This window comes from Lutra lutra, chromosome 15 (assembly GCF_902655055.1).
Source record: "Lutra lutra chromosome 15, mLutLut1.2, whole genome shotgun sequence".
Classification (NCBI taxonomy): Eukaryota; Metazoa; Chordata; class Mammalia; order Carnivora; family Mustelidae; genus Lutra; species Lutra lutra.
Window position 1 is genome coordinate 54,037,721 of NC_062292.1, and position 27,036 is coordinate 54,064,756.

The 27,036-nt window shown below is 37.3% G+C and overlaps 1 protein-coding gene across 1 annotated transcript in view; it reads right to left on the reverse strand.

Annotated features, from left to right (window-relative positions):
• Positions 1-27,036, reverse strand: part of USH2A (usherin) — a 705,277-nt gene that overhangs the window by 121,567 nt on the left and 556,674 nt on the right. The window contains 4 exon segments of the mRNA XM_047705734.1: positions 4,347-4,504; positions 5,603-5,786; positions 13,266-13,373; positions 26,018-26,216. Coding sequence (XP_047561690.1) covers positions 4,347-4,504; positions 5,603-5,786; positions 13,266-13,373; positions 26,018-26,216 — 649 coding nt within the window.

A 27,036-nucleotide genomic window follows, 5' to 3' on the forward strand; every position in this document is an offset into this window, starting at 1 on the left:
AAGGTTACGTTAAAAAAAGCCGAAGCTGTGCTTTATTTCACAACGATCTTTTTCTAAGTGTAAACATTATACACTGAGCATAAAAATATGATGTTGAACTCAAAGAAAAATATGATAAAATGCTGGGAAATTCAAGAGAAGTCTTAAACATTTACAAATGCAATCCTGCAGTGCACTGTTTTATCATTTTGAAAATGGGGCCCTTGGCACCTAGCAAAGGCTGGAGCAAATACATTTTAAAAATAAATAATTGAAGATAAAAATAATTCTCCAAAAAAAATCATCACTATTCTCAGGCTAATGTCCAGAGCCAATGTATGCTGATTATATAAATTACCTCATTTAATCTTTACAACCACCCAAATATACGTACTACCCTTGTCTCCATTTTATAGCTGCACCAAACAGAGACTCAGGGAGAAGCACTGACTTGCTTATGTCAGCTAACAGGTGGCAGAATTGGGATGCACGTCCTGTTTTCTCTTTCATCTGACATCCATTGTCTTAAAGGAAAGGTATCTTCAGATAAGCAACTTATGTGTATAATAATGTTAAAATGACAAGTGATTGGATAGGCCATGGAACCCCCTGATCACATGGCTCAGAAATCACCAATTTTGCTTATCATCTTGGACTTTCTCTTATTGTTCTTTGAGAATTTGGAGTGTGGAAGACTCTGGTGGGAGTCTGAGAAATCTCTGGATCATAGGCAAAATCCAGTTCTAGACTGGCTCTTTTCTGTTTCTTTTTACATGATGGCACAGAAGCACCACAGCTCCATAAAGACGCCAAGGAGAAATATGCTGGAAGACAGCGAGATAGCACGCTGGTCCACTCAAGTGGAGATGGGTTCTGTAAAGGGATATGTAAGTTCGTATGTTTTCCACAGCAGAAGATACGGGTTTTCTTCCACTGAAGTTAAGAATGGAGTTCAAGAAGATCTACGCTCCTAAAACTGAGGTAAGGATTACAGGGCTGTATGACACAGGCTGGGCTGGTGATCATTCCTTTGCTCTAATTTAATGTGCTGTATATTCATTTTAAAGCAAAGGTGGATGGAGTCATTTATATTTAATATCTTAGAGAGGCTTACCTTTTTCTTTGCTTATAAAGAACTTGATAAATTTTCTCCTGTGAATTCGACCAAATTAAGACCCTTCTGTTTTTGTTTTTGATCTTAGATTACGACATCAGAAGGATGCTGGTTGATGAGAACTTAAGTTTTATATATTAGGCCTCTATGTTACCTTCTTGGCTCTATTGCCTGTTTGTTTGCTTGTTTAGTTTTTATTTTGATTCCAGTTAGTTAATGCAGGGTGCTGTATTAGTTTCAGGTGTACGATAGAGTGATTCAAGAATTCCATCCATCACCCAGTGCTCATCACAGCAAGAGAGCTCCTGAATTCCCATCTCCTATTTAACCCATGCCCACCACCCACGCACACTCTGGTAACCATCAGTATATTGTCTGTAGTTAGAGTCTGTTTCTTGGTTTGTCTCTCTTTTTGCTCTTTTGTTTTGTTTCTTAAATTCTTCGTGAGTGAGATCATATGGTATTTGTATTTCTCTGACAGACATTTCACCTTGCTTTATACTCTCTAGCTCTATCTATTCATTCCTTTTTAAGGAATGAATTCCTTTTTCCTTTCATTCCTTTTTATGGATGAATTTTATATATGTATATAATATGCACATTAATATAACATATTATTAATATACATATTATTAATATATATGCCATCTTCTTTATCCATTCATCAATTGATGGACACTTGGGCTGCCTCCATATCTTGATTATTGTAAATAACGCTGCTATAAACATAGAGGTGTATGTATCCTTTGAATTAGTGTTTGTTTTTATTCTTTGGGTGAGTACCCAGTAGTGTGAATGCTTGATCATAGGATAGTTCTATTTTTAACTTTTTGAGGAAACTCCATACTGTTTTCCTCAGTGGTGGCAACAGTTTACATTTCCACTAACAGTGCAAGAGGGTTCCCCTTTCTCCACATCCTCACCAGCACCTGTTGTTTCTTGTGTTTTTGTTTTTAGCCACTCTGACAAGTGTCAGAGAATAACTACATTGTAGTTTTCATTTGCATTTCCCTGATGATAAATGATGAAGAGCATCTTTTCATGTCTGTTGGTCATCTGTATGCCTTCTTTGGAGAAATATCTGTTCATCTCTTCTGCCCATTTTTAAATTGAATTATTATTTTTTGGGTGTTGAATTTTTAAAGTTTTTTTATATATTTTGGTTACTAACCTTTTATCAGATATATCATTTACAAATATCTTCTCCCATTCTGTAGGTTGCCTTTTAGTTTTAGTGATTGTTTCCTTCACTGTGCAGAAGTTTTTATTTTGATGAAGCCCCAATAGTTCATTTTTGCTTTTGTTTCCCTTGCCTCAGGGGACCTATCTAGAAAAAAGTTGCTACACCAATGTCAGAGAAATTACTGCTTGTGCTCTCTTCTAGAATTTTCATGATTCCAGATCTCACATTTAGGACTTTAATGCATCTTGAGTTTATTTTTCTGTATGGTATAAGACAGTGATCCAGTTTTATTCATTGCTGGTTGCTGTCCAGTTTTCCTGAGAGCATTTCTTGAAGGGACTGTCTTTTTCCCATTGGATATTCTTTCCTGCTTTGTCGAAGATAAATTGACCATATAATTATGGGGTTTTGTCCCTAGGCTTTCTATTATGTTCTGTTGACCTACATGCCAGTACTGTACTGTTTGAATTACTACAGCTTTGTAATATAATTTGAATACTGGAATTGTGATGCCTCCAGCTTTGCTTTTCATTTCTCAACACTGGTTTGGCTATTCAGAGTCTTTGGTGGTTCCATATAAATTTTAGGATTGTTTCTTATTATTTTGGGTGCAGTTATAAATGATATTGTTTTCTTAATTACTCTGCTGATTAATTATTGGTACATATGCATATGTAACATATTTCTGTACATTGATTTTTATCCTGCAAACTTTACTGAATTCATTTTTTAGTTCTAATAGTCTTTTGGTGGAGTCTTTTAGGTTTTCTATGTATAGTTTCATGTCATCTGCACATAGTGAAAGCTTTATATCTTCCTTACCAATTTGGATGTCTTCTATTTCTTTTTGTTGTCTAATTGTTGTGGCTAGGACTTCCAGCACTACGTTGACTAAAAGTGGTGAGAGTGGACATCTTTGTCTTGTTCTTGACCTTTGGGGGAAAAGCTCTCAGTTTTTCTTCATTAAGTCTGATGTTTGCCATGGGTTTTTCATATATGGTCATTATTATGTTGAGGTATGTTCCCTCTATACCCACTTTGTTGAGGGTTTTTATCATGAATTGGCATGGTACTTTTTCAAAAGTACAACTTTTTGGCTGAGATAATCATTCAAGTAAATGAAAAATATATCTTTGCTAATTATTTTATGGAATGGACTTGTTGATGGCCAACATAGTTGCTAACCAATTGATCTCAGTGCATGTTCTACTGTAGCTAAACTTATTCTGATGGAGATAATAGAAATTTGTGTCAATTTTATCTGAAGACTAGATATTAGAGATAAAATCACATTTTGAAGTGAATTTAACACCTTAATCCATTTTAAATTTTACTGCAACAGCATTTCCATACTTTCCTTATGTTAAAAGACAGAGCAAAGAGATTTCACTTTAATCCTTATTCCACAGTGTTAATGCAATCAGATTTGTACCTAAGGATGAAGCTTACATCAAAATATAATAATTCACTAAGCCATAAAAGCAACACACTAGTGACTAAATGGCACAATGGAGGCTATATAGCTTAGAGGGGCAAAATTCAACTACCATAACTGGCCACAATCTAATAGAAAGGGTAGAGTAACTATTGTCTTTCTGAATTCCTTACTCACTGCTATAATAAAGGCCGAATCATATAACATCAATGATCCAATCTTGGGAGTCCTGCAGAATGAATGTTTGAGGTCATTCAGATCTATATGACTTACCTGGGTTGTATATAAATAAGAAGGCAGATTTTAGTACTTAAAAGAAAGTATTACTTTTAAAGAAAAGAATATATCTATGTACCTATATATCTTTATCTACATACCTACATCTGTATCTATATGTATATATGCATATACTTATTTATGTATAGACTTAGGAATTGGTTTGGATTATTCTGTTTGTACTTATCCAGGAGACAGGCTATTTCCTTCTGCTTTACTAAATTTACATTTCCCTCCTTATCTTCAATTAACTTTCTCTGAAATGTTTTACATACACATATGCATGTGCACACACATGCACGCGCACACACACACACACACACACACACACACACACACACACAATTTTATTTCTTTACCTGGTGGGGTCCAAGCTACAAATATGGAATAAGGCCCGATTACTGTGATATTATATGGAGGCTGGATTTCTTCTGGTGTCAGTACAGGTGTTTGTACAATGTAATCATCACTAGGATTGCTGCCACCTCCAGTTGTGGCTTCCAATTTATAAATGTATCTATATTAAAAAGAAAGGATTGTGATAAGGCAATGCACAAGAAACTTGAACAACGGTTGCTGGGCTTTCTCTCCATTGCTTAGTCCTAAATTATGACAAATTGCAAATTTTCTGCTCCCTGTCCACAAACATCATTGTTGACTTAATTTTTCCAGAATAGGCATCACTCTCTCTAGACTGTCACTATTTCTGCCCCTTCCCACTTTATTTTTAACCTGCTAGTAATCAATTAGATTTCAGGAAAGTCTTTGAGTTTGTCAGTAGATTGTGAAGGATTCAAATTAATCTTCCCCATTGTTTTTTTTTTTTTTAGATTTTATTTATTTCTTTGACAGACAGAGATCACAAGTAGGCAGAGAGGCAGGCAGAGAGAAAGGTAGGGAAGCAGGCTCCCCGCTGAGCAGAGAGCCCGATCCAGGGCTCCATCCCAGGACCCTGAGATCATGATCCGAGGTGAAGGCAGAGGCTTATCCCACTGAGCCATCCAGGCGCCCCAATCTTCGCCATTTTTAACTAGGTTGGAGTTCAGGGAAATATGCTTAGAGGAAGATGTTTCTAAATTGATCTGCTACTCTCTATAATAATACTGAACTGATCTCTACTCTCTGCAGTAAAACATCTGTTGATCTAAGATACATTTTGTTTCTGCTGAGATATGAATCGGAATGAATTGCAAATATGTGGAAATTTCCCCCCAAAACCATTCATACCTATATAGAGTGCAGCAAGTAGAGAAAACATTATATTAGAAGAAAAGTTAGTTGATGTAAAACAAAACTCTTTAAATCTTTTTTATTGCTAGCTTAGGCATGCATGTTTTTGAAGACAATTTGATAATTTTTTTAAAGTTTAATACTTAGTCTATTTTATATACTTAAAAGATGTCATGTACTCTAAAGACTAAAGTTGTGACTTAGCACTTGAGTCTTCAACATCTGAAGTGAATTAAAAGATCTAATCAGTTATGGAACGGCTACTGAACACAGACATTATTCAGCCAATTAATTTATTATTGTTTTATTTTGAGGTGCACTCTTTTCAGCCCTGAAGAATTTTAAATTCTAACTATATGATCGGTAAAATTTTTCTTTAGTTCACCTGCTGTTGGGCTCCAGGTTTTTATCAGTGAAATTCTGCTCCTCAGTGCCACCCAGGAAAACCAAGGTTCCGTTACGACTCAATTGATACTGAGAGATGAGGCCATTGGGCTTTTCTGGCGGACTCCAAAATAACTCCACTGTTGTGGAATTGATGATAATGTGTCGAGGTGTCACCCAAACCCCTGGAAAAAAAATAACACAATGAGGTTTTACTGTTTGAATAAAATATATACCTTATCAAAAGTCACACCACAACCTCACATCTTACGATATTTTTGTCTGTTGTTAAAAAATCTCAGGGTGAAGCAACCAAAATACATTTTCCTTATTTTAGAGGTAAAATATACAATTGGGTATAAATGCACATTTTAGTGCTTTATTTTATTTGTAAATTGTCTTTAGAAAGTGAATGTCAGACATTTAGTGGTGGAAGATTTCTCTGTATCTGCTGTGACCCTGAGTTTAATCAAGGCCTGAAGTACTACCCAGGAATTTTAAACTTTGATGCCTATATACTTGGAATATGTGGAAGTAATCATAAAGTAGTATTTACCTGAATTATCAAATTCAATGAATAACATACTTTGCCTTTGTCTCTCTGATACAATGCTCTATGCTTCCTTTCTTCTTTTCTCTCATTTACTGGCTTCTCTCCCCCTACTGGATCTCAAAAATGGGCCTCAGAGACCTAGGCTTTCTCCTTTCCCTTAGTGCTTCCTCTTCTTTCTTCTCCTCTTGTTTTCCAACATTCACTTTCTAGGTGCTCTTCACCTTACTCTTAGTTTTAAGTATCATCTATAAGTTGAACACTACCAATTGTATATCTCTAAATGAAAACTCTCTTGAGCTTCAGACTCCTGAACCCAGCTGTCAACCTGACCCCTCCATGTGGATGACTGACTAATTAATTATCAAAACTTAAAACATCTAAAACAGAACTCTTGGTTTTTCTGTTACAATCTATTCATCTCCCACTTTTGTCCATCTATTCATTTTCTTGTTCAAAACACACAAAATATTATTCTTGAGGCTCCCATTTTTTTCAACTTCAAATGCAATGTCATCATATCTGCTCATTCTACCTTGAATGTCTCTAGTTCTCCATACATTTAGTGCCATCTCTTCTGATCCAAGCTGCATTTTTCTCTTATGAACCTCTACCATAGCCTCTAAACTGGTCCCTGGGTTTTAATCTTGCCCTTCTCTGTTCACGTAATCTTCATAAAAGTAGACAAAGTATATCAGAGCACCCGGGTGGCTCAGTTAGTTAAGCATCTGCCTTCGGCTCAGGTCAGGATCCCAGGGTCCTGGGACTGAGCCCTGCATCAGGCTCCCTGCTTAGCGGGGAGCCTGCTTCTCCCTCTCCCTCTGCTCCCTTGCTCCTGCTCTCTTGCTCACTCTGTCTCAAATAAATAAATAAAATCTTAAAAAAGAATATGAAGGATATATATAAGTCATTGTAATCTTTGTAAAATATACAACCCTTTTGAAATGATTTCTATAATTCCAATTCCTTATGATAACCTGAACAATCCTACATATTTTCTGGTTATGGTCTACCTGGCTCCAGCCACAGCAGACTCCTCTCTATCCCTAGAATGCTTCCAGTTCTTTCTTACCTCTAACCTTTCGTACTTCCATTCCTTCTGTCTGGAACTTTTGGTTCTGACAACATGACATTTTTGTAACTTATTTTCATAGTTCAGTGACCTGTACAGGTATCATCTTCACAGGGAGGTCTTATTTGACCAAACTTCTCTCATGATAACTTTAATCTTATCTCAAGTGATCCCAACCTACTTTCTCTCTATCCTAGGTCCTTTTCTATTTTCCTTTAACACTGATAATATCATAATAATTTTTCTTGATAGTATCATTATTTCTATGTTACAACTGCATGATCTGCTTCAATATAAAGTTAGTTTCCTGAGGGGAAGAATCTCCTCTGTCTTATTTCTCAAGGTCTTAATGCATAGATAGTACAATGCCTAGTTGATACTGAATAAGTAAATTAATTATAAATACACACAAATTACTATGTTAAGCATTGTAGGCAGTTCTGGAGAATGTAGGTGTGAGTAAAATATGGCTCATTCCTACAAGGAGTTTACTCTCCTGTGTAAAAGTTAAAATAAATACACAGACAACTGTCATTCAAGGTCAAACATTCAGATACTCTTATAGATGTACAAACATGTCGATGGGGAACCTAGGCAATGAGGAAGATCAATCCAGCCATTTCATGTCATCATCTAGGTATCCTCTGAATGGACACTAATTCTCTTCTTCAGTTTTTAAGAACTCATGAAATATTAGGTTCCCTGTAATCAATAGTTTTTGGTTGATTTTATCTCTGGTGTAAGTTATTCAGTATGGGATAAGATTTCAACACTTTTAAAAGAAAAATTTTCAGGACATTCTAATGCAATTTATTTAGGAACATCCTAAAGAATCAAGATAGATTTTAAAACAGCTCAAACTTGCTGATTTTTAAAGGAACAACTTATTTCTAAGAAGAAAGTAGTTCATTTTGTTCTGAAATAGATATTTGGATAAATCCACAAATCATAGTATACGTTTATGTCTCAGTTTCTCTGCCAGTCATTGTTAGATGAGTCAACCAACTAATTAGAGTTCTGTTTCAAACATGATATTAATTTGTTGATTTAAGAGATAAAGTATAAAATTTCATTCATAATCTGTTTCCTGCAATCCTGTCTTTTTCACCTTTAAGGATGTATTAAAAATCACCAAGGTGCTAAGAAGGCTTTTGCTTAGTTTCCACTTTGAATCAGTCGGTCAGCCTGTGGATATAGAGGAGTGAATGAAATAACATGAATCAAGATTTTGGGTTTGTTTCAGGTTTTAAATAAAAATTGAGTTTCATATTTATGCAAGCTGGTGAAAGCTCTGGTTTTGTTGGTAACAACCCTGTATCCACTGGGTTGGAAATAAGAGGAAACTGAAATGTGTAAAATATACTACATGCCATATGGTTTTACTTGTATAATGATATGGGGACACTATTATGTTAGCAGTTGCAAGAAATCTTTGATAGGATAAGACCCACTTTTGGTGAAATGTCTTAATGGGTCCCAGGTAGAGAATCTGCTTTCCTCTGTGAGCCTGAGTCTCAGGTGGCATCAGAAAAACCAATCCTATGTAATAGAAGGTCAGAGTTGAGACAATTCAAGGAAAAGAAGAGGATGGTCATGAGGTCAAAAGGAAATCATCTCGAAGGTGGGCAGGGAGGAGGTAATCTAGCTGAGAGGTATAAGAAGGAAAGGTCAGAAGGAAACCTTGGTGGTAGGTCTTTTGCAATATTAGCTACCAAAAAAAGAACACGTCTATGAGATTTGTTTTACATTTATTTAGAGTGCCACGCAATATTATCCACTTCTCATTTCTCTTCAAATCTTCATTCTAATTTAAAAATACCAATATTTATTATGGATTGGCTTTCTTTTGGAAGCCCGTAAGGGGACTCAGTTTTGTATTGGCTGATGTCCTGGATGCCTTGACTTCTAGACTATTATGATTTATAAATTTATCCAATATTCCACCCAATTTTGTGTCATTTTCTGTGTCAGGCACTGTGGATGTAGGGATAAGGACATATAGTCCATACCCTTCAAAGGACTCATAGTATTATGGTGAATAAAGATGACTGAATAAAAATTTATAATCCACTTTGCCAAATGCTTTAGGAAGCATAGTGCTTTGGAGTACTTAGGAAAGGTAGCAACACAGACCTGGAATAACACAGGGATGGGTGGAAAACAGATTTCTAGAAGGGGAGGACATGTGAGCCAAATTTTTTAAAAAATGGGTTAGCTGAGTGAGGATGTAGGAGAGAGATCTAAACTGAGGGGACCCACACAAAGTCCTTGAAATACAGGAAAGTATGGTAGAATTCCAAGTACCTCAGCATGACTGGTGCATTGGATGGCATGTGGGAAAAACTAAAAGACTCAATGGATAGCAGAGGTTAAAATTTGAGGGATCTATTTTGCTTTACTTAAATGTGGATTTTTTCTTTTTCCTGGAAGGAAGTGAGATTTTATGGAGCTGACTAATGTGAAGTATGTCTATTTTGGCACAAGGGGGAGAAGAATTAATATGAGAAAGAGGAGAAATAACTAGAGGCAGGAAGACTAATTATGGGAAGTTAAAGGCATCTGAACTAAGTCAACACCAAAAGGGATATAAAGGAAGTACACATTCAAAAATTCCTTAGATTTATTAATTTACAATTTAAATTAAAATTTATTATAATTTAATAAAAATTGTTAAATATAATAAAATTTAATAAAAAATAAAATTAACTTAAAATTAATTAAAGTCAATAAGATTTTATGAAGAACGGCACATTACAACCTAAAAACAAGGTACACATTAAGAAGGTCCATTTTGGGCTGATGAGGTGGATGATAGTTCTTGGAGGAGGGAAAAGGGAAGAAAAATAAGCTAGGTAATGAGGAGAGAGATTTTAAGTGTTGAAATACTGAGACTGAAGTATTTGCAAAACACCTAAATGAAAACATCTATAGATCGGTGGATGCACAGGTCTTAAATCTATGTGCAGGCTTTGTGAGAGCTGAGGACTCTGGGAGCTTGTACTTGAGAATTCCAAGAGATACTGTGGTGTTCCAAGTGCAAAGAGTAGAGGAAGAATCTAAAGGAATGTCAACAGTTTAAAAAAAAAAGTCAGAGGAAGAGAGATCTAGAACACAGCTGAGAAAGATTCACCTTCTTTTCCTTTTTCCCCCCATATGACCATTGCTGGAGGTAAGCATGCCTGCAATTTTGCACCACTGAACTCTAAAATTAGAGTTTGCTGATATGGCAGCACTCCTAAAAGGAAAACAAAAATCCAACTTGAACTCTCCCTATTTGACAGAAGGTACACAATTTTCTGTGAGGATAAAACTGTAGAGAATTATGTCCGACTTATAATGAGGTAGTAATGTACGTTAGGTTTTTTTTTTTTTAAGATTGAAAATGAGAGAGAAAAAAATGAGAGAGGACCATATGAACCAATGCTTCTTTTCATTCTCTCCATTTCTGCTTAGGACACTCAAGTGTTAGACTTTCAAACTATGTTGGATTCACTCAAATAGGCATTTTGTAATTAATTATATTTGGGTTACTAATTTAACACAAGATGATATGCTTATTTCCATGTTACAGTAAAACAACAGAACTTAATGTTGCTGTTGATTTGTTCTCCTACAACCCCCAACTTAAGTAGTCAGACTACATTTATTTCCCATACAAGTTATTCACAAATGGAACTTATACAGGCAGAAAATGGATTCTTTATCCATGTTTGTTCTGCAGAAGAAAGCCCATTTAGTTTATTATTCCTGTGCACAGTTATTTGTGTTAAAGGAAAGGTGTACAACGTTAAAAAAAGAAATCAAGGAAAACATTTCTCATCTCACTCTCCTGTGTTGTTGAAAGCTATAATTTTTAAGTCATGAAATCTGAGCTTTTTCCAGAGTTTTTTTTTTTAAAAAGTGGGAAAATAGACACATATTTTCTAAGAATTTAAATATCTGGATTTGATGAGTACACTGAAGCAAGAGACCCTGTTATTTTACCAGGTTTGAGCTGCAGCCAAAACTGTTTGATAGATCCTTTAGAAATTATCCATTATCATCAAAGTATCCATTTGATAGTTTACCTTTCCAAAAAATCCACTGCTGGTTTCTTCCTTTCAAAGGAACACTAAGCTTTTTGACATGAAACATTCTTTATATAGAAAACATCATTAGTGAAATCCTGGTGAGGAGCCATATGCCCCATATGTGGAATTTTCCATTTTATTCCCCATTTACTGGTAGGAAGTTCAGGTCTAATATTCTGAGGTACAACAATCCCTTTCATTAGAAGAGTAATGGACAAGCAGTTCAGGACTCTCCAATGGTAATTAACATCATATTTCTGTTCAGAAACTCATGTATGCCTCTGTTTCCCCCACATTTAAAACAGGCTGATAATAAAGATAAGCAAAATAGTTGATCACTATCCCAAGCTTCTGAGCCTATCTTTCTTCTAAAAGTAAATGATAACACGCACCCCAGTTCCCAACCCACTGGTAACCATTGTTATGTGTGTATGCTTCCAGAATTTTTTCTGAATTTTTATTTATCTATGGAAATGAATATAATTTTCTATGCATTTTTATACATAAAAGATACCATGCATTAATGTAGTTCTAAATTACCTCTTCATATGTTTAGATTGTCTCATTCTTTTAAACTGAGGTATGGAATTTCATAATGTGAATATACCTGCATTTATATAGCCGTTCCCCTATGCAGAGATATTTAAATTGCTTCTGATATTTTTCCATTAAATAAAAATACCAAAAATGTTTCAATAAACATTCTGGTATATATGTCTCTTGTACATTTGTGGAAGTGGGATTTTCCGGCATAGATACTGAATGTGAAACTACTGTGTCATAGAAAATCAATGTTCTAAATTTAATAGACATTGCCAATTTGCCTTCCAAGGTGATGATCCCACTTTATATCCCCTCAACCTGTGTTGGATTCTGTATCTCCTCTAGTGTTTATTTGTCAAAATCCTTGTTTTCCTCAGAACTCACTTGCTCCATTAAATCTTTTTTGATTTTCATAATGAGTTATAATCTCTCCCTCTTCAGATTAACCTGAGCATTCTGTTCATTTTTTTAAACTGCTGTATGATTATTATACAATGTTATATTAGTTTCATGTGTACAACATATTTATTTGGCAATTCTATACATTACTCAATGATAGATGGGGTCACCATCTGTCACCAGACATTATTAAAACATTATTGACCATTTGTTCTTTCTTAACATCACCTTTCAGATTCTCTCTCTCACTTTTTTTTTTTTTTAAAGATTTTATTTATTTATTTGTCAGACAGAGAGGCAGGCAGAGAGAGAGGGAAAGCAGGTTCTCCGCTGAGCAGGGGACTGATGTGGGGCTTGATCCCAGGACCCTGGGATCGAGGCTTTAACTCACGGAGCCACCCAGATGCCCCCTCTCTCACTTTTTAAAAAGACTTTATGTATGTATGTATGTATGTATGTATGTATGTATTTGAGTGGCAGGGGTGGGAAGGGGAGCAGAGGAAGAGAGAGAATCCCAAGTAGACTCTGCACTGAGCCTGGAGTCCAACACGGGGCTCAATCTCACCACCCTGAGATCAAAACCCTGAGATTACGACCTGAGCTGAAATCAAGACTCCAACGCTTAACTGACTGAACCACCCAGGCACCCTGATTCTCTCTCTTAATTTAAGTGTAAGTACTTGTCCTGTGTCTTTGACTTGATGGTAACTTCATGGCAGCAAGCACATCCTTGTTATATATCAGGCATTCCAGAAATAGTTAACTTTTGATTTTTTGAGGAATTTTATATCCCAGTACATAATAATTTTTTCACTGAAAACTAAATTTAGGAGGTTTAAACAACGGAAAGCAAAATTTATGTTGGGAGGCTTACAGTTGAACCAAACCTGAAGAATGGGAGCCTAGAATATAATTTATCGACTTTACTCCTTCTTCGTTTGAAATGAAAGGGTTTATAGAATTCACTTCAAAATGCCATATGAAAACTTCTCCCAAATCATGGATATATTTTTTTAAATTTTTTAATTACCTTCAGGGGCTGCCTGCAGCGTCTGACCTAGAAAAGGCTCACTTGAAGTGCATCCAACAGATGTACAAGCTGTAAGTGTGAAGCTGTAGTTGGTGTATGGCTGGAGACCTAGAAAGAGCAAACAAGAAATAAAGTACATCTTGAGAGGATTATTTATTATCAATTAAGCACTGAAAGTAACATGCAGAGTTGTAGATATGATTTCCAAAAATTTTAAAAGCAGAAAACACTCTTTAATGGAGATAGGAACTTCATAAGCATCTTGATATAAATAGAAAATTCATTTATCATTAATAAAGTAATAAATTCTCAGCCTTAGAAGAAATCTTAAAATTCATGCAATCCATCCACCCATCCATCTTTCTCCTGATTCTCTTGTCCAAGAGGTAACTGAAAAGACTGCCTTGTCTAGGTAATCAGAGTACTCATCTCTCAAAGAGCCTGTTCCATCTTTAGAGAGCTCTAGAGTTCTCCTTATTTTGTTTGAAAGTCCTTCTTTATATTGTGGTGAATTCTTTCCATCACTTGCACCCCTAGGGACATAAAACAAATCTAATTTCTTTTCCACATGACAGTTCTTCAAATATTTGTAGACAGTTACCAAATGCCCCCTGAGTCTTTTCTTCTCCAGGCTAACCATCCTAGTTTCTGCAACTGCTTCTCATATGAGAAGGGGTGGAAAAAATAAAAAGAAGGTTAGATTCAAAATTTTTTTACCCTCAAGTCATATTCAGCTTATATTCATACCACCCCCCCCCTTTTTTTTAACTTTGCTCTTCTTCACCATGTGTGCCCATAGAGTACCAGCTCATCTTTAACTTCTGTAGTTTTTTGTGGGGGGGAATGTTGGCTTTGTCTTTATACATTGATTAAACATAATTTTATGAAGGGACAGTGCTATGGTATTCAGAATATGACACATCCCAGTAACTGCTCAATAATTTCTCAGGAAAAATATAATACTCAAGTTACTTAGCTTCTCTTTGCCTTGATCTTCTGATCTGTAAAAATGGGAAATACAGCAACTAGCTTTTAAGGCTCTTGTGAAGATGAAATAGGTTACTTAGAGAAGTCCTTTCTTTGAGCAGAACCAACCTTAAAACTCAGCAGCATTCGACAAGGCTAACATTTCTTGCCTTGATTTTTGGGAAAATCCAAACAATGCCAAAGCTCAAAAATTTTCCCTTTCTTAAATAATAAGACTTCGTCTATATGTTGAATAATTAGGCTAAGTGAGAGCATTGCTCTACTAATTATTATATTAATTTTTCATGAATTCTGAACTACATTTTCACATATATTGTTCTTCTGGTAGGTGACTTTTCCCAGAGACATTCATGAATCACTCTGTGGCTTTGTGTAGATTTTTGCTCAAATGCTACCTTTTTAAAAGATTTTTGACTACTCTGTCTATACGCTACACCCAGCAGCTGTTATTCCCTCAAATCACTTTCTTCTTCATAGCCCTCAACATTATCTGATGTTTTATTATTTCTGTATATTCATTGTTTGTCTCCCCCTCTAGGGCATAATCTCTAAAAGAGCACAAACGGATCTGTATCTAAAAGATCCCAGCATATCCTTCGAATAATGACTGGCACAAAGTAGGTGCTTGTTAAATGAGTCAAAAATTAATTTAACTGATTCATTTAGTATTAGAGCAGTCGTGTGGGTTCTCTGCTAAAGCAATAATGTTCTGCAGCTGGAGCTGCTTCAGAATTCAGCTTCAAAACCCTTTGTGTTTCCTTATCAATTTAGTGATAAGATGCAGATACTTATTTGATTGTAATCTTCCATTAGGTTGCTATGGAGGATTTACATAATTTTGATACTTACCTGATTTATAGATAAGAAATGTGATGAAAGATCTAAGCCATATCCAAACCATATATGTTTGATAAAAACTTATGGGAAAATGCTAAAGATTATAAAATACAGAGCTCAAAAGGATAAAGGAGGACTCTTCTAAGAATGAAGGTCAGAGACGGCAGTGGCGGGCTGATTCCGTCTAACAACGCACCCTCTTTACTCTTGCTGCTGGAAAAGGGGGTCTAGACCCTTGTAGCACCATTTCATCTGAATAGCTCAATTTCTCACTTACAATGTAAGCCCTTAGAAGGTAAGGCTTATGTCTTTGAGGGTTTTTTCATCATATTTTCTCAGTAGTGCCTATTGTAGGTGTTTGATGTTTGTTAAATAATATTTAAAGAACACAAAGCCCATACAAGTGCTCTATAAAGATGTCAGGCTATGATGTCCATGACACGCAGTCAAAGTGTGATCTGACCAAGCAGGCCCTTCCTCATAATTCCATGGGTATCTCTGCCGACCACCTTTATTCATTGTGTAAGCAATTCTATTCTAGTTGTAGAACACTATTAAAATAATACAAAAATTAATGGAATGTGTAAACAATAAATATTTTCTAGATTTTGTCTGAATGCCAGATGGTAACTATGGCTGGTACAAGTGAAGCAATGCTTGGTCTTTCTCTAGATTTTCCTATCAAACAAAAACAAACAAAACCCTCCAAATGAGGCCCAATTCTCCTCTTCATTTTGTGTTCTAGCTAGTCTGATTCAGACAAGTGGTGACTGCTGGAGGATATTTTAGGATGCATCTTAGAAAAGGTAGAGCAAATTTGTCATTACAAAGGCGTTCTAAGGCTGATGAGAGGTTTGAAGGTGTTTGCAATGAGGACAGCCACTAAAAAGGAAATTAATGTATATGAAAATAGTAATTGTCCTTTCCTTACAAAATCTTTCTGAAGCAAATTGAGTGGTATCCATTTTACATATAGCCCAGAACACCAGAATAAGTTCTTTAGAAATGGTACAACAGTGGAGTAGCTAGCTCATTAAGGATTTTTGATAGATTAAGGAAGGTGTGACAGAGAAGTCTGTTACAGGTATTTAAATTGGATGGTGTGGGTTGGCCTTGAAGAGCATAGGGCCAGGTCTAGTGAAGGAATATGCATCTCTTAAAGCTACTGGGGTAACAGAATCAGGGAGAAAGGATGCAGAACTAAGCACTGGGTAGAGATCCTCATTTAGGAATCCACAGGCTTTCAAAGACATTACCAATCAAGAGGAATGAATGTGATAAACTTGAGAAAGGAAACAAAAATGGAAGAACAAGAAAGACAAGAGTGGGAAGCGTGAGACTTTAAGTGAAGGAGGGGAGGACAAATGGACTTAATCTAATTCATGGGCAGTTTATCCTCAAGGACTGTGTCTGGCCCTGAAATATGGGTCAGATGGAACAAAGGTAGACATATTCACCTCATTTCAACTCACATTTGCCAGTTTGTGTCATACAACTCCACATCTGGTACGTTTACCTTCCAGAGTCCACTCACACTTTCTTTTACTACAGAGCTTCAGTTTTCCTTGTGGAAACCAGTCTTTTGGCAACCAACAGGCTCTACGCCTTGTTTAGGATTGACACCACCTGGACTGACTAGTCCTGGACACGGTTCCACATTCCAGTGTGGATGTTAGCTGCTCAGGATTGAGTCTGTGACTTCATTTAGACTACGGGAAGGCAGGCCTTGAACATGAACTTTTATTCTTAATTGCTGGTAGTTTTTTGTTCACCACATAGTGCTTGAGAATGGAAGAGACCTCAGAGGTAAAAAGAAATTGGGTCTTGGAAACATCTCAGCCTGGAGTCTACACCTGATTTATTTTTTAGTTTCAAGCCAATAAATGTCCATTTGTTAAGCCTGCTTGAACTGAATTTTCTGTAACTTCCAAGAAAAAGATTTCTAAATAATACTAATATTATAATTACTAATAATATCACATGCCAGCACACAAGTTCAGATACTTCCATGTTACACAAGGGGACCATAAGCAGCTGTTATTATGCTATGCATGTTAGAGATAGTTACAAGATTCTGGTTGAGATAATTAGCAACAACATGAAAAGGTTTAGTGGAAAAGTGAAGAGATTTCAGCTTGAATATCACCAGGACAGGAATTAGTATTCCTGCCTCACAGGTAAGAAGACTGAGGCTCAGAGAAACAAATGTTCCACAGTGAATGATTGATCAGACTGGGGTAGAGACAAAAGCACAACTTTAACACCAAACCCTGTGCCTTCCCATCACACAAGAGCTACAGCAAAGTGTATTGAAATTTTTCAACAGCTCTGTACGTTAATTAAATATGCATTATGAGAAACAGAGTTATTTTTAAGGAAATTGATTACTAAATTACATAAAAACATAGTAGCTGAAGTTGACTGAAAACCACTTGCAGGCCTTCTTCTGTGCACTCCTGGATATTAACACAATCAAAAACCTTGGTAACTCCCTGAGGCACTGCAATTATCTGCTTCTTTTAGAGGTAAGGGAGCTAGAACATAGATGGAGAAAATCAACTGTTTTTATAGAGACAAGCTTGGGCGAGGTCAGGATAGAAGTCTGGGCAGCTGGGCTGAGAAATATGGCCCAGAGCTTCTGAGACATTGGAAAATGATGACATAGGTAGCTCAAAGTTCAATGAAGTACATATATATATACATATATATATATATATATACACACACACACATGCACATATATATGCACACACAGTATACATAGTATATCTTCACAGTATATCTATACTATATATCTATATCTCTCCAAGTGGGAATCTGTATTTAAATATTTAAATACTTCCATTTTGAATATTTCCACAATCATGTACTGAAGCAGAGCAGCCTTTCTGTTAGGAGAGAAGCATGTGGAGTTAGACTATTTTTGGGTTCTAATCCCTTACCTGCTTATGAATTATGACCACGGGCCAACTTTCTGACCCTTAGGTGTCTCAGTTTCTGTACCCGTAAACTGTGGGCATGATGGTGTAGGCTGCTACTAACTTGAGGGAAGGCAATATCTGAATCCATAATTGTCTACATCCTATTTCTTAGGTGTTAGATTTTTCATGCTGTCAGAGGACTAAATTACTCACAGGCATGGTTCAGATAATCTGTAAGGAAAGCATCGACTGCCTTCAGGCATAAATGATCTACATGAACTGGATGACCTTTCATATACATGACTCCGTAAAACTCAATAAAATCAACGCATTTCAACTGGAATTTGTCGCCGTTTTAAGTGAGTCTCTACTGGTGGTCCTTAAAATGAGATATATATGAAATATTAGTAACAGGCATTGAAAAGGGCACACCAACTGAAAACGACTCATGAATTGATCAGGATGAGAAGAGGGAAATAAAGAGACGTCTCAAAGGAACCATTCTGACTGTAACTGAATCCTAAAGTCCAAGAGAAGAAGGAGAAAAGAAAACATCATTCAAGTGCTCAGCATTGAATTAAAAGAGTAGGAGATAGGAGTCATAGAGCAGAGAAAGGCAAATGCATGGAGAAAAGCCAAGCATTTAACATTTCAGTACAGTGGAGATTACAGTGGTTGCAAATTACTGAATTTCCTTATAGGGAATCATGTTCTCTTTTAAAGGATAGAAGTATACTATAACCAAACTCATGACAATTATACTTTCAAGTAACATTATATTCAAGAGTAAATGTGTATTAAAAAGGATCACCTAAAGTCTCCCTATGAATCATAAAAAATATGATTTGGAAAATAGAACCAATGCTTATGTCAGTGTCCGTTACATTTGATATACGATTTAGAGAACAGCTTGTTTCTAATTTTTTAATCTGCAGATCAATAGGAGAAGACGTTTGTCCCTTATAATCTCAGATAGCAAGTGCTACCTGAGAGCATTCATCTGGTTATTCTACCATGTCACCTGCTATTTTCTAAAGAATTACCAAATAGTCCTACAAAATAAGTAATTCTGCAAGTCCTTCCATCAATTTGGTCAGTGATGAGTTCAAGGGCTGAGAGGCCTGGGTTACTTTCAAAACTTTTCAGTAGGTGGTTATCAGATGTCGTACATCTTTTGGGCAAGAAACTTGTCTCAACACGAGTTCACTCAAACTGGGTGCTTGGCGGGGCCCCCCTGAATCCACATGTGATCTTGCTGTTGTGATACGCTTCTTTCTGCTCTTACCCGCTTTGGATCTCGCTAAGTGATGCCCTCCAGAGTGTCCCTGCTCACGGAGATTCCCGGGAACTTCCAGCACCCCCTGGCAGTGTTGGCTGAGGTGGGGTTATAGCAGGATTCTGCTTTAAATGAATAATTCTGTGTGAAAATCTGGATGTTCAAAACTGACACACCAAGATATTGTGGAATTGCTTTAGAGGCATCTAAGGCGCATTTACCGATGATTTGTTTTATGGAAGTGGACTAAGGAATGTGTCAGGAGCTCACATGCTGGAGTCCCCTCCTCATGATAGCACCGCCCACCCCAACCTCAGAAGCTATGCGTCCCTGTTAGTCAATCCCAGTTCTTGCCTGTTTGTGAGCAGCCACTGGAACTCTTTCCTGTATCAATGCTTCCAAGTAGGAATTCAGTTGAGAGCTCATGAACTGGGCATCAACACGTCAAAACAAAGGCGATCTTGCACTGCAAATGCCTGTGAGGTGACCTCATGACTTCTGCTTCTGACTACTTGTTGTTACAAGCTTAATTGTTTCTTAATTCTATATTTTGTGTGAAATGCCAGGCCCTAGTTTAGGTCCCTCTCCCCAATATCTTAGAAGTCACATTCATCCCGAGGGGCACTTCCCAGGTAAGTTACTTCTGGGCCAAATCTCTTTCCAAGTGCAGATCAACATTGAAAGTATTATTAAAATAGTCCAAGAAAAGACCCTTGCCTTTGATTTTAGTAACATTCTTATGACAAATATCTTTCTTCTCTGGAGTGTGGTGCTGTACTAGACCAAAGCTGCTTTTTACCCTACATTCTCAGGCAGAGTCTTTTCTAGAAACAAAATGTGGCTTCGGGTGGCGGCCAAGTCTGACGCTGCTCAAAAGCTCGACAACAAGGACATACACTGCAGAGACAGCAGGAGTTCTTTAGCGCTCTTGGGACGAAACAGAAACAATGATTGCAAGAAACCTGAACATATCTGAGATTTCAGGGGAAAATTTCTTTCTTCAAATATTAGTGTCCAGGTAGCTGTTGACTGTAATTCTTCAGCTACAACATTCTGTCTAAGAGCATGTTTTTTAAGAGCATACAATAGTGGTGGATGCTATGCTCTTCTTTATTCCTTTACTTTGCAAACAGCCAGGCACAAAGCTTTCCTCGGGGTTGGAAAAATGAAAAGAAAATGAATTGTTGTATGTATTTTGATAGGCCTGACGCCCAGCGGTCAGTTTTCAGGTAGCTGGAGCGAATGCAGCACGGAACATTGCGTGTGATGCTCTGAGAGCACTGAAGGCAAGCTCCAGAAGCTGTTCTGAGCACAGCATCACCATCCTAGTTGACTTCCTCTGTTCCAGTTCAAGAAACAGACTGCCAATAAATCCAGACGGCCAGAGATCAAGGCTGGCTTCCCCGGCATATGAGCCAAGATCCCCTGTGGAGTAGGGTCCAGGGCTTGATTCTGTGCTCTGTTTTCAAGCATTCTTAAGGATTAAAAAAAACCCCAAAAACATATATATATATATATATATATATATATATATATATTCTTTTCTAAAAAAAATTTTATTAAGTCTTTAGTTCAAATATAGTTAACATACAGTGCCATATTCATTGCAGGTGTACAATATAGCGATTTGGCAAGTCTATACGTGACTCAGTGCTCATCATGGTAAGTGTCCTCTACTCTCAATCCCCTTCACCTACTTCACCCTCTGCCCCAGGCCCCCCCCACTCTGGCAACCACCAGTTTGTTCTCTAGGGTTAAGTGTCTGTTCCTTGGTTTGTCTCTCCTTTTTCCCCCTTTGTTCATCTGTTTTGTTTCTTAAATTCTGCATATCAGTGAAATCTTACATTATCTGTCTTTATCTGACTTATTTCACTTAGCATTGTACTCTTTAGCTCCATCCATGTTGTTGCAAATGGCAAGATTTTATTTTTTGTGACCAAATAACATTCCATTGTAGATATATATATTTTTAAAATATATATTTTTTATATATTTTATATTATATATGTATATATACATATATATATATGGATTTAAAAAAAAATCCATCCATTGATGGACACTTGGGCTGCTTCCATCCTTTCAATCCTGGATCCTTTTTGGTTAATGTTTTTGTATTTTGGGGGCAAATACCCAGTAGTCCAATTACCAAATCATAGGGTAGCCCTATTTTTACTTTTTTTGAGGTACCTCCAAAATGCACCACTGCATTCCCACCTAACAGTGCATGAGCATTCCTTTCTCTCCACATCCTCACCAACACCTGTTGTTTCTTGTGTTTCTGATTTTCGTCACTCTGACTTGCGTGAGGTGACCTCTCACTGCAGTTTTCATTTACATTCCACTGATGCTGAGTGATGTTGAGGACATGTCTGTTGGCCATCTGTATGTTTTCTTTGGAGAAATGTCTGTTCATGTCTTCTGCCACCTTTTTTTTTTAAAGATTTTATTTATTTATTTATCAGAGAGAGAGATCACAAGTAGGCAGAGAGGCAGGCAGAGACAGAGGGAGAAGCAGGTTCCCTGCCGAGCAAGGAACCCGATATGGGACTCGATCCCAGGACGCTGGGACTATGACCTGAGCCGAAGGCAGCCGCTTAACCAACTGAGCCACCCAGGCGTCCCCTTCTGCCACCTTTTAATTGGATTCTTTGTTTTTTGGATGTTGAGTCATACCTAAATAATTTTTGGACAAAGGACCCCACATTCTCATTTTGCCCTGGACTCTGAAAATGATGTAGCCATTCCTGCCTGAGATTTAGATGTATTTGACAGTATGATTTTTGTATCCGATCAAAACAGAATAAAATCATTCAGATCCTAGTTTACTACTCAGTATTTACCCACTCAACAAATCTTCGTGAATACTTAATATGTTAAGTACTCTGATAGGTGCCTATCACAGTATAGACGATACAATGGCAAACAGGAAGCTATTGTCTGCCCTTAGAAAACTTCACATATTAGCTGAGGAATAGTGACAGGAAGAAGGAATATTGTGATAAAGTATCATAAATTCCATGAGAGCTGAGAGCCAAGTGCTGGCTACCATGGGAGGACACAGCAGAATTATCGAAACAGAAGATCCCCTTATAAGGAATTTCCACATTTTGTGGTACTGATGGTCAAAGTGTGTCCTTTTTTTTTTCTTCAAAAATGATGTGCAGGATATCTGTTCCAGTACATTAATAGTGCCTGTCCACTACAACCTGCATTTTTAGGGTGTATGCTCTTTTAGCACAGGAGATCTTCATGAGCTTCTAAGAAAATGGAAAAGGAAGGCAAATTGCTCTCTCCTTGCTAACTTAATGCTGGTGGGTCTTCCTTTTCAAGGAAAATGCAATGATAAGCAACTTTTAATAAATTATTTTGAAAACACTTTTCTCCCAGAGTTAAGAGACACATAAGCCCTTATCAAATCTGCTGCTAAAGGGGACATGATTAATTCATTTTGTTCTCAGTGGCCCTAATTATTTAGTTAATCCTTTCTCCATCTCTTCTGCCCAGTGCCCACGCTAGGAGGCCCATATATAAAGCAGTGGTAACCCGAAGTGAAACAATGCCATAACTGACATCCCAATTGTTCTGTGCAGGATGGCGGACCTGTTTAGTAATAAATGATATGAAAAGGTCTTTTATTGACAAGCTGCCATGTGCTGTTTGCATTAGCGGATATGAGAAGATGATGGTTGTTTCTCCTTCGTCCCCATGGTATTCAGCTCAGTGAGATAGCAGGAAAATGCTTCAGTTTACTTAAAGCATTGATAACACCTCTAAATAATTAACTGAGGACTTCCTGTCTTCAATTACTTAATGCTTTTTTTAACATCTTGAGAGGATTATAAGCAATTTATGGATTTCACATGATGAGTGCATTCGCCACTATTCCCACAAAGCATTTAGGGGATCATGTTTCTAAAGCTTTGAGGTAATTAAAAATAAGCATGGAGACAATGGGGCTGAGGCAAGGTGTTCGCTTTCCCTTCTGTCATTTCTAAGGACTTAGATCTTCAAGTTCCAGGATGACTGGTGCTACAACTTCATTAGCGTTTGGCTGTTAACTTAGGGAATGCCAAGGTTTTGGAAATGATGAGAAAAGCAAAACATTTATCCAGAGGGTACAGGTAGCCCTTTAATCAAACATGGGAGATGCAATGTAAAGTAAATCTGGTTGTTTTAGTTTGTTCCACGAATGCAGTAAAATACTCATTCATATCATAAAATACTTCCATAGTGAATTTGGTCAGTTAGAGAACTATGGAAACGAATGTTTCCTGGCAGATAAGGGATAGGAACATTAGATAGATCTCAGGTTTTAGATGAGCTAATGCTCAGCACCGCTGCCATCCAGCAGGGACAGCATATATAGGAGGCTGTACTTGGTGAGGTTATACTAAGATCTAAGGACTTTGCTTCCTCATGCGACAAAGACACTTCTCTTTAGGACTGTCTTGCCAAGTGAAATACTGTCTATATCTATTTAAAATGGTGCAGATGGATGAACCAAATGAATCCTAAAGGTTTCTTTTCATTTTAAGATCTTATAAAAAGTAAAACCATATAGAAAAACTTTAAAATATTTTTCCTAATAAAAGAGAACTCCTGGCATCAAGTGATGTGCATGAAATCCTCTCTGACATGAAAATATTCATTAAAAATGACAATGAGAAGAACTGGTGGAATAAAGGTGTTTTAAAGAAAAATCCTCCCAATTATTTTATAATTAATGAGGCTATCAATCCTGTTGGTGTACACATGACATTTGAATTTAGTCTGTTGGCATGTAAATGCTCATTTAAAAAAATGCAAATCAGAACAGCTCACACAGTTCAAAGCCCATGCTGGCTGAGGAGACATATGGTGTTAAGAAAAACATCCCATATCATGGTATCCCGGTTTTTTGTGAAACCTTTACTGATACAAAATCTAAATGTGTCTTAACTTGGCTTTCAAAACTCTGCAACTGACATTCCATTTTCCAAGCCAAGTTATTCTTTTGATTTTCCCCCACTACATTCTTTGGAGTTCTGCTGTGGTATCGGTCGCACTGTATTTGCAATTAGTTCTTAACTTGTCAGTGTGCCCTATCACTGGAAGCTGCTGCTTCTTCTTTTTAAGATTTTATTTATTTATTTGACAGACAGAGATCACAAGTAGGCAAAGGCAGGCAGAGAGAGAGGAGGAAGCAGGTTCCCCGCTGAGCAGAGAGCCTGATGCAAGGCTTGATTCCAGGACCCTGGGATCATGACCTGAGCTGAAGGCAGAGGTTTTAACCCACTGAGCCACCCAGGCGCCCCTCACTGGAAGCTTCCTGAGAGCAGCAATCTTGTTTTAGAGCACTTGGCTTCTGGAACTTCCTGAAGACAGTGGACATCTGTCAGTGAATGCCTGCTTGTGTGTCAGGGCATCATAGAATTAAGAGCAAATCATGAACTGATTTTTCCACCTGCGTAGTATAACCTGTGCTTCCTCTGAGGAAAACTCAGGCACACTTTCCCAGGCTTTTCTGTATTTCTTTATGAGTTTCCTGATCTCTAGTATCAATGCTCCATGCAAGCCATGGGGTCCAGTGGAAGAAGAATATTCACTCAGGGGACCTTGGAAGGAAGCTGCTGACAATGGAGGAAAAGGAAGTTTGTAATCTCTTGCCTATGGCCTCAGAACCTAAACTCACACAACTGTTTGGGATGATTCAGTAGATCTGAGTAATGAACTAAGTTACTTACCATCTCAAAGTATTCTTTTCTGTAAAATGCGAGTAATAACTCTTTTTACCACATAGATTTGTGGAGAGAATCAAACGAGATAGTACGTGCCAGGTGTCACATGGGAAAGTCATGTGTTCCCCAAACATTTGTGTAGTTTTGTGTAGCATCTACAGATGTGTCAGGGATTGTTCTAGGCACTGGAAGTACTGTATTGAACTAGGTACCGACTTATACCGAACAATATTGAACTGTATTGAACTAGGTATCCCCGACCCAATGGGGGGAGATACAGAAAACAAGCACTATTAGGTAGTGAGAGATCCATGACAAAAATAAGACCAGGTGATAACCGTGGTATAATAAAGAGGCTTCCTTAGAACGGGAATGTCAGAAAATGCTTCTCTTCTCTTCAGAAATGACATTCAAAACAAAACATGTTAATTATTATTATAATCACGTCTAGTAATTATCTGACTTTATGCCATTATACTGTACTATTATTTTTTACAGTTAATTGTAATAAATGTTATAACAAACCATAAAAATAATACGGTCACTATTAATTAACGTTAATAATAACAAATTGTCACAGTCACCTGTCAACTATTCTGTGTATTAGTTACCCACTCAGTAGATAAATGTTAGCCTCTGGACGATTTCTCCCTGCCTTCCAGTACATTCCTGGCTATCCTCATCCCATTATCTAGGAGTATATCCTTGGGGAATGAAAATGCATCTTACCGTTTGTCTGAGGGAAAAAAGAAGTTAATACTGATGCAAAAACCCTACACATAATGCATATCAAAGCCAAATATAAATTATTTCTGAAGTTATCTGCTGTTGTGGTTTATTGCTGCCAGTGTGGGCTCTTCGATTAGCATGGATAAGTGGGACCTGACCATATGTCAAGAGAACACGTCCTTTCGAAGTGACCTCATATATCAAACGCACACCCCTGGGATGCTTTGCCCCCCTAACCACAATGACAGACTCTTCCGGTAGGTTTTCCTCTTTTTTTTTCACCTGTGACCGTATGCTGCCTCCTGTCAGTGGTGCCAGTGTAGATGAGACCTTTCCCAACCTGCCTGAGCTGGTACTCTTTAAGGATGCCATTTGGTTTCTCAGGGACGCTCCAGCTCAAATGCAGAGCCTCTGCACTGGGCGCTGTGACTCTGGGCGGCAGGACGCTCTCCGGGACTCCTTGGGTAGTGGCGGCAACTACCTGCAAACAGGAATTAAACAGCAATTTGTGGTAATAGGACACTAGGTATTCTGATCAACGAGAATGTCACTTTTGTTTTAAAATGTTGTTGTCTGGCCTGGCATATCATTAGCAGGGGCTTGGAGAAACGGTCTCCTTCTTCTTCTTCTTCCTTTTTTTTCTTTTTATTCTTTTCCTTCCATCCTATTTAAACAATGAAATCTGACCTTGAATACATTACCTAAGTCTCAGACTACCATTTATCACAACAAGTTCAACAACAATTTTGATGGCAGAGTGCAGCCCTCAGTTTAAACAAGTAAAATCTGGTGGGCAGACTGTCTTGCTAGAGAACTCTTGATGACTCTCTTCCATATGGCCCATCAGTGTCTTTGCATTTTAACAGCCTGATTTTGTACATTTTAAGCACCAGTAAATATGAAGCAAAGCCCACATCTGAACTTGCTTGCATATAATATGCTTTGAACAGTATAAATGGGCAGATTTTTTTTTTTTTATATTCTTCCTATGATACCCAGGATGTCTTGATAGCGTCTCTACCAATGTTCTGGAAAAAGAACTGAATGAGAAAGAAAAAAGGATAAGTCAACCGGTTATTTATGCAGCATTATCAAAATGCAGTTTTGGATAAAAATTAGCTGCATTTGTTTTTTCACAGAATTAACTCTGGTTTCAGTTTTTTAACCAATTGTTCTGGCATCTGGTAGGCAGGAGCTGTGCCTGTGTAAAAAGACATGGAATTGTTCTAGGACCGTTCGGACCATAACTTTTGATGGGGCCCAATCAGCTGCCATCTGTTTAAACGGTGCCACGCTCGGAG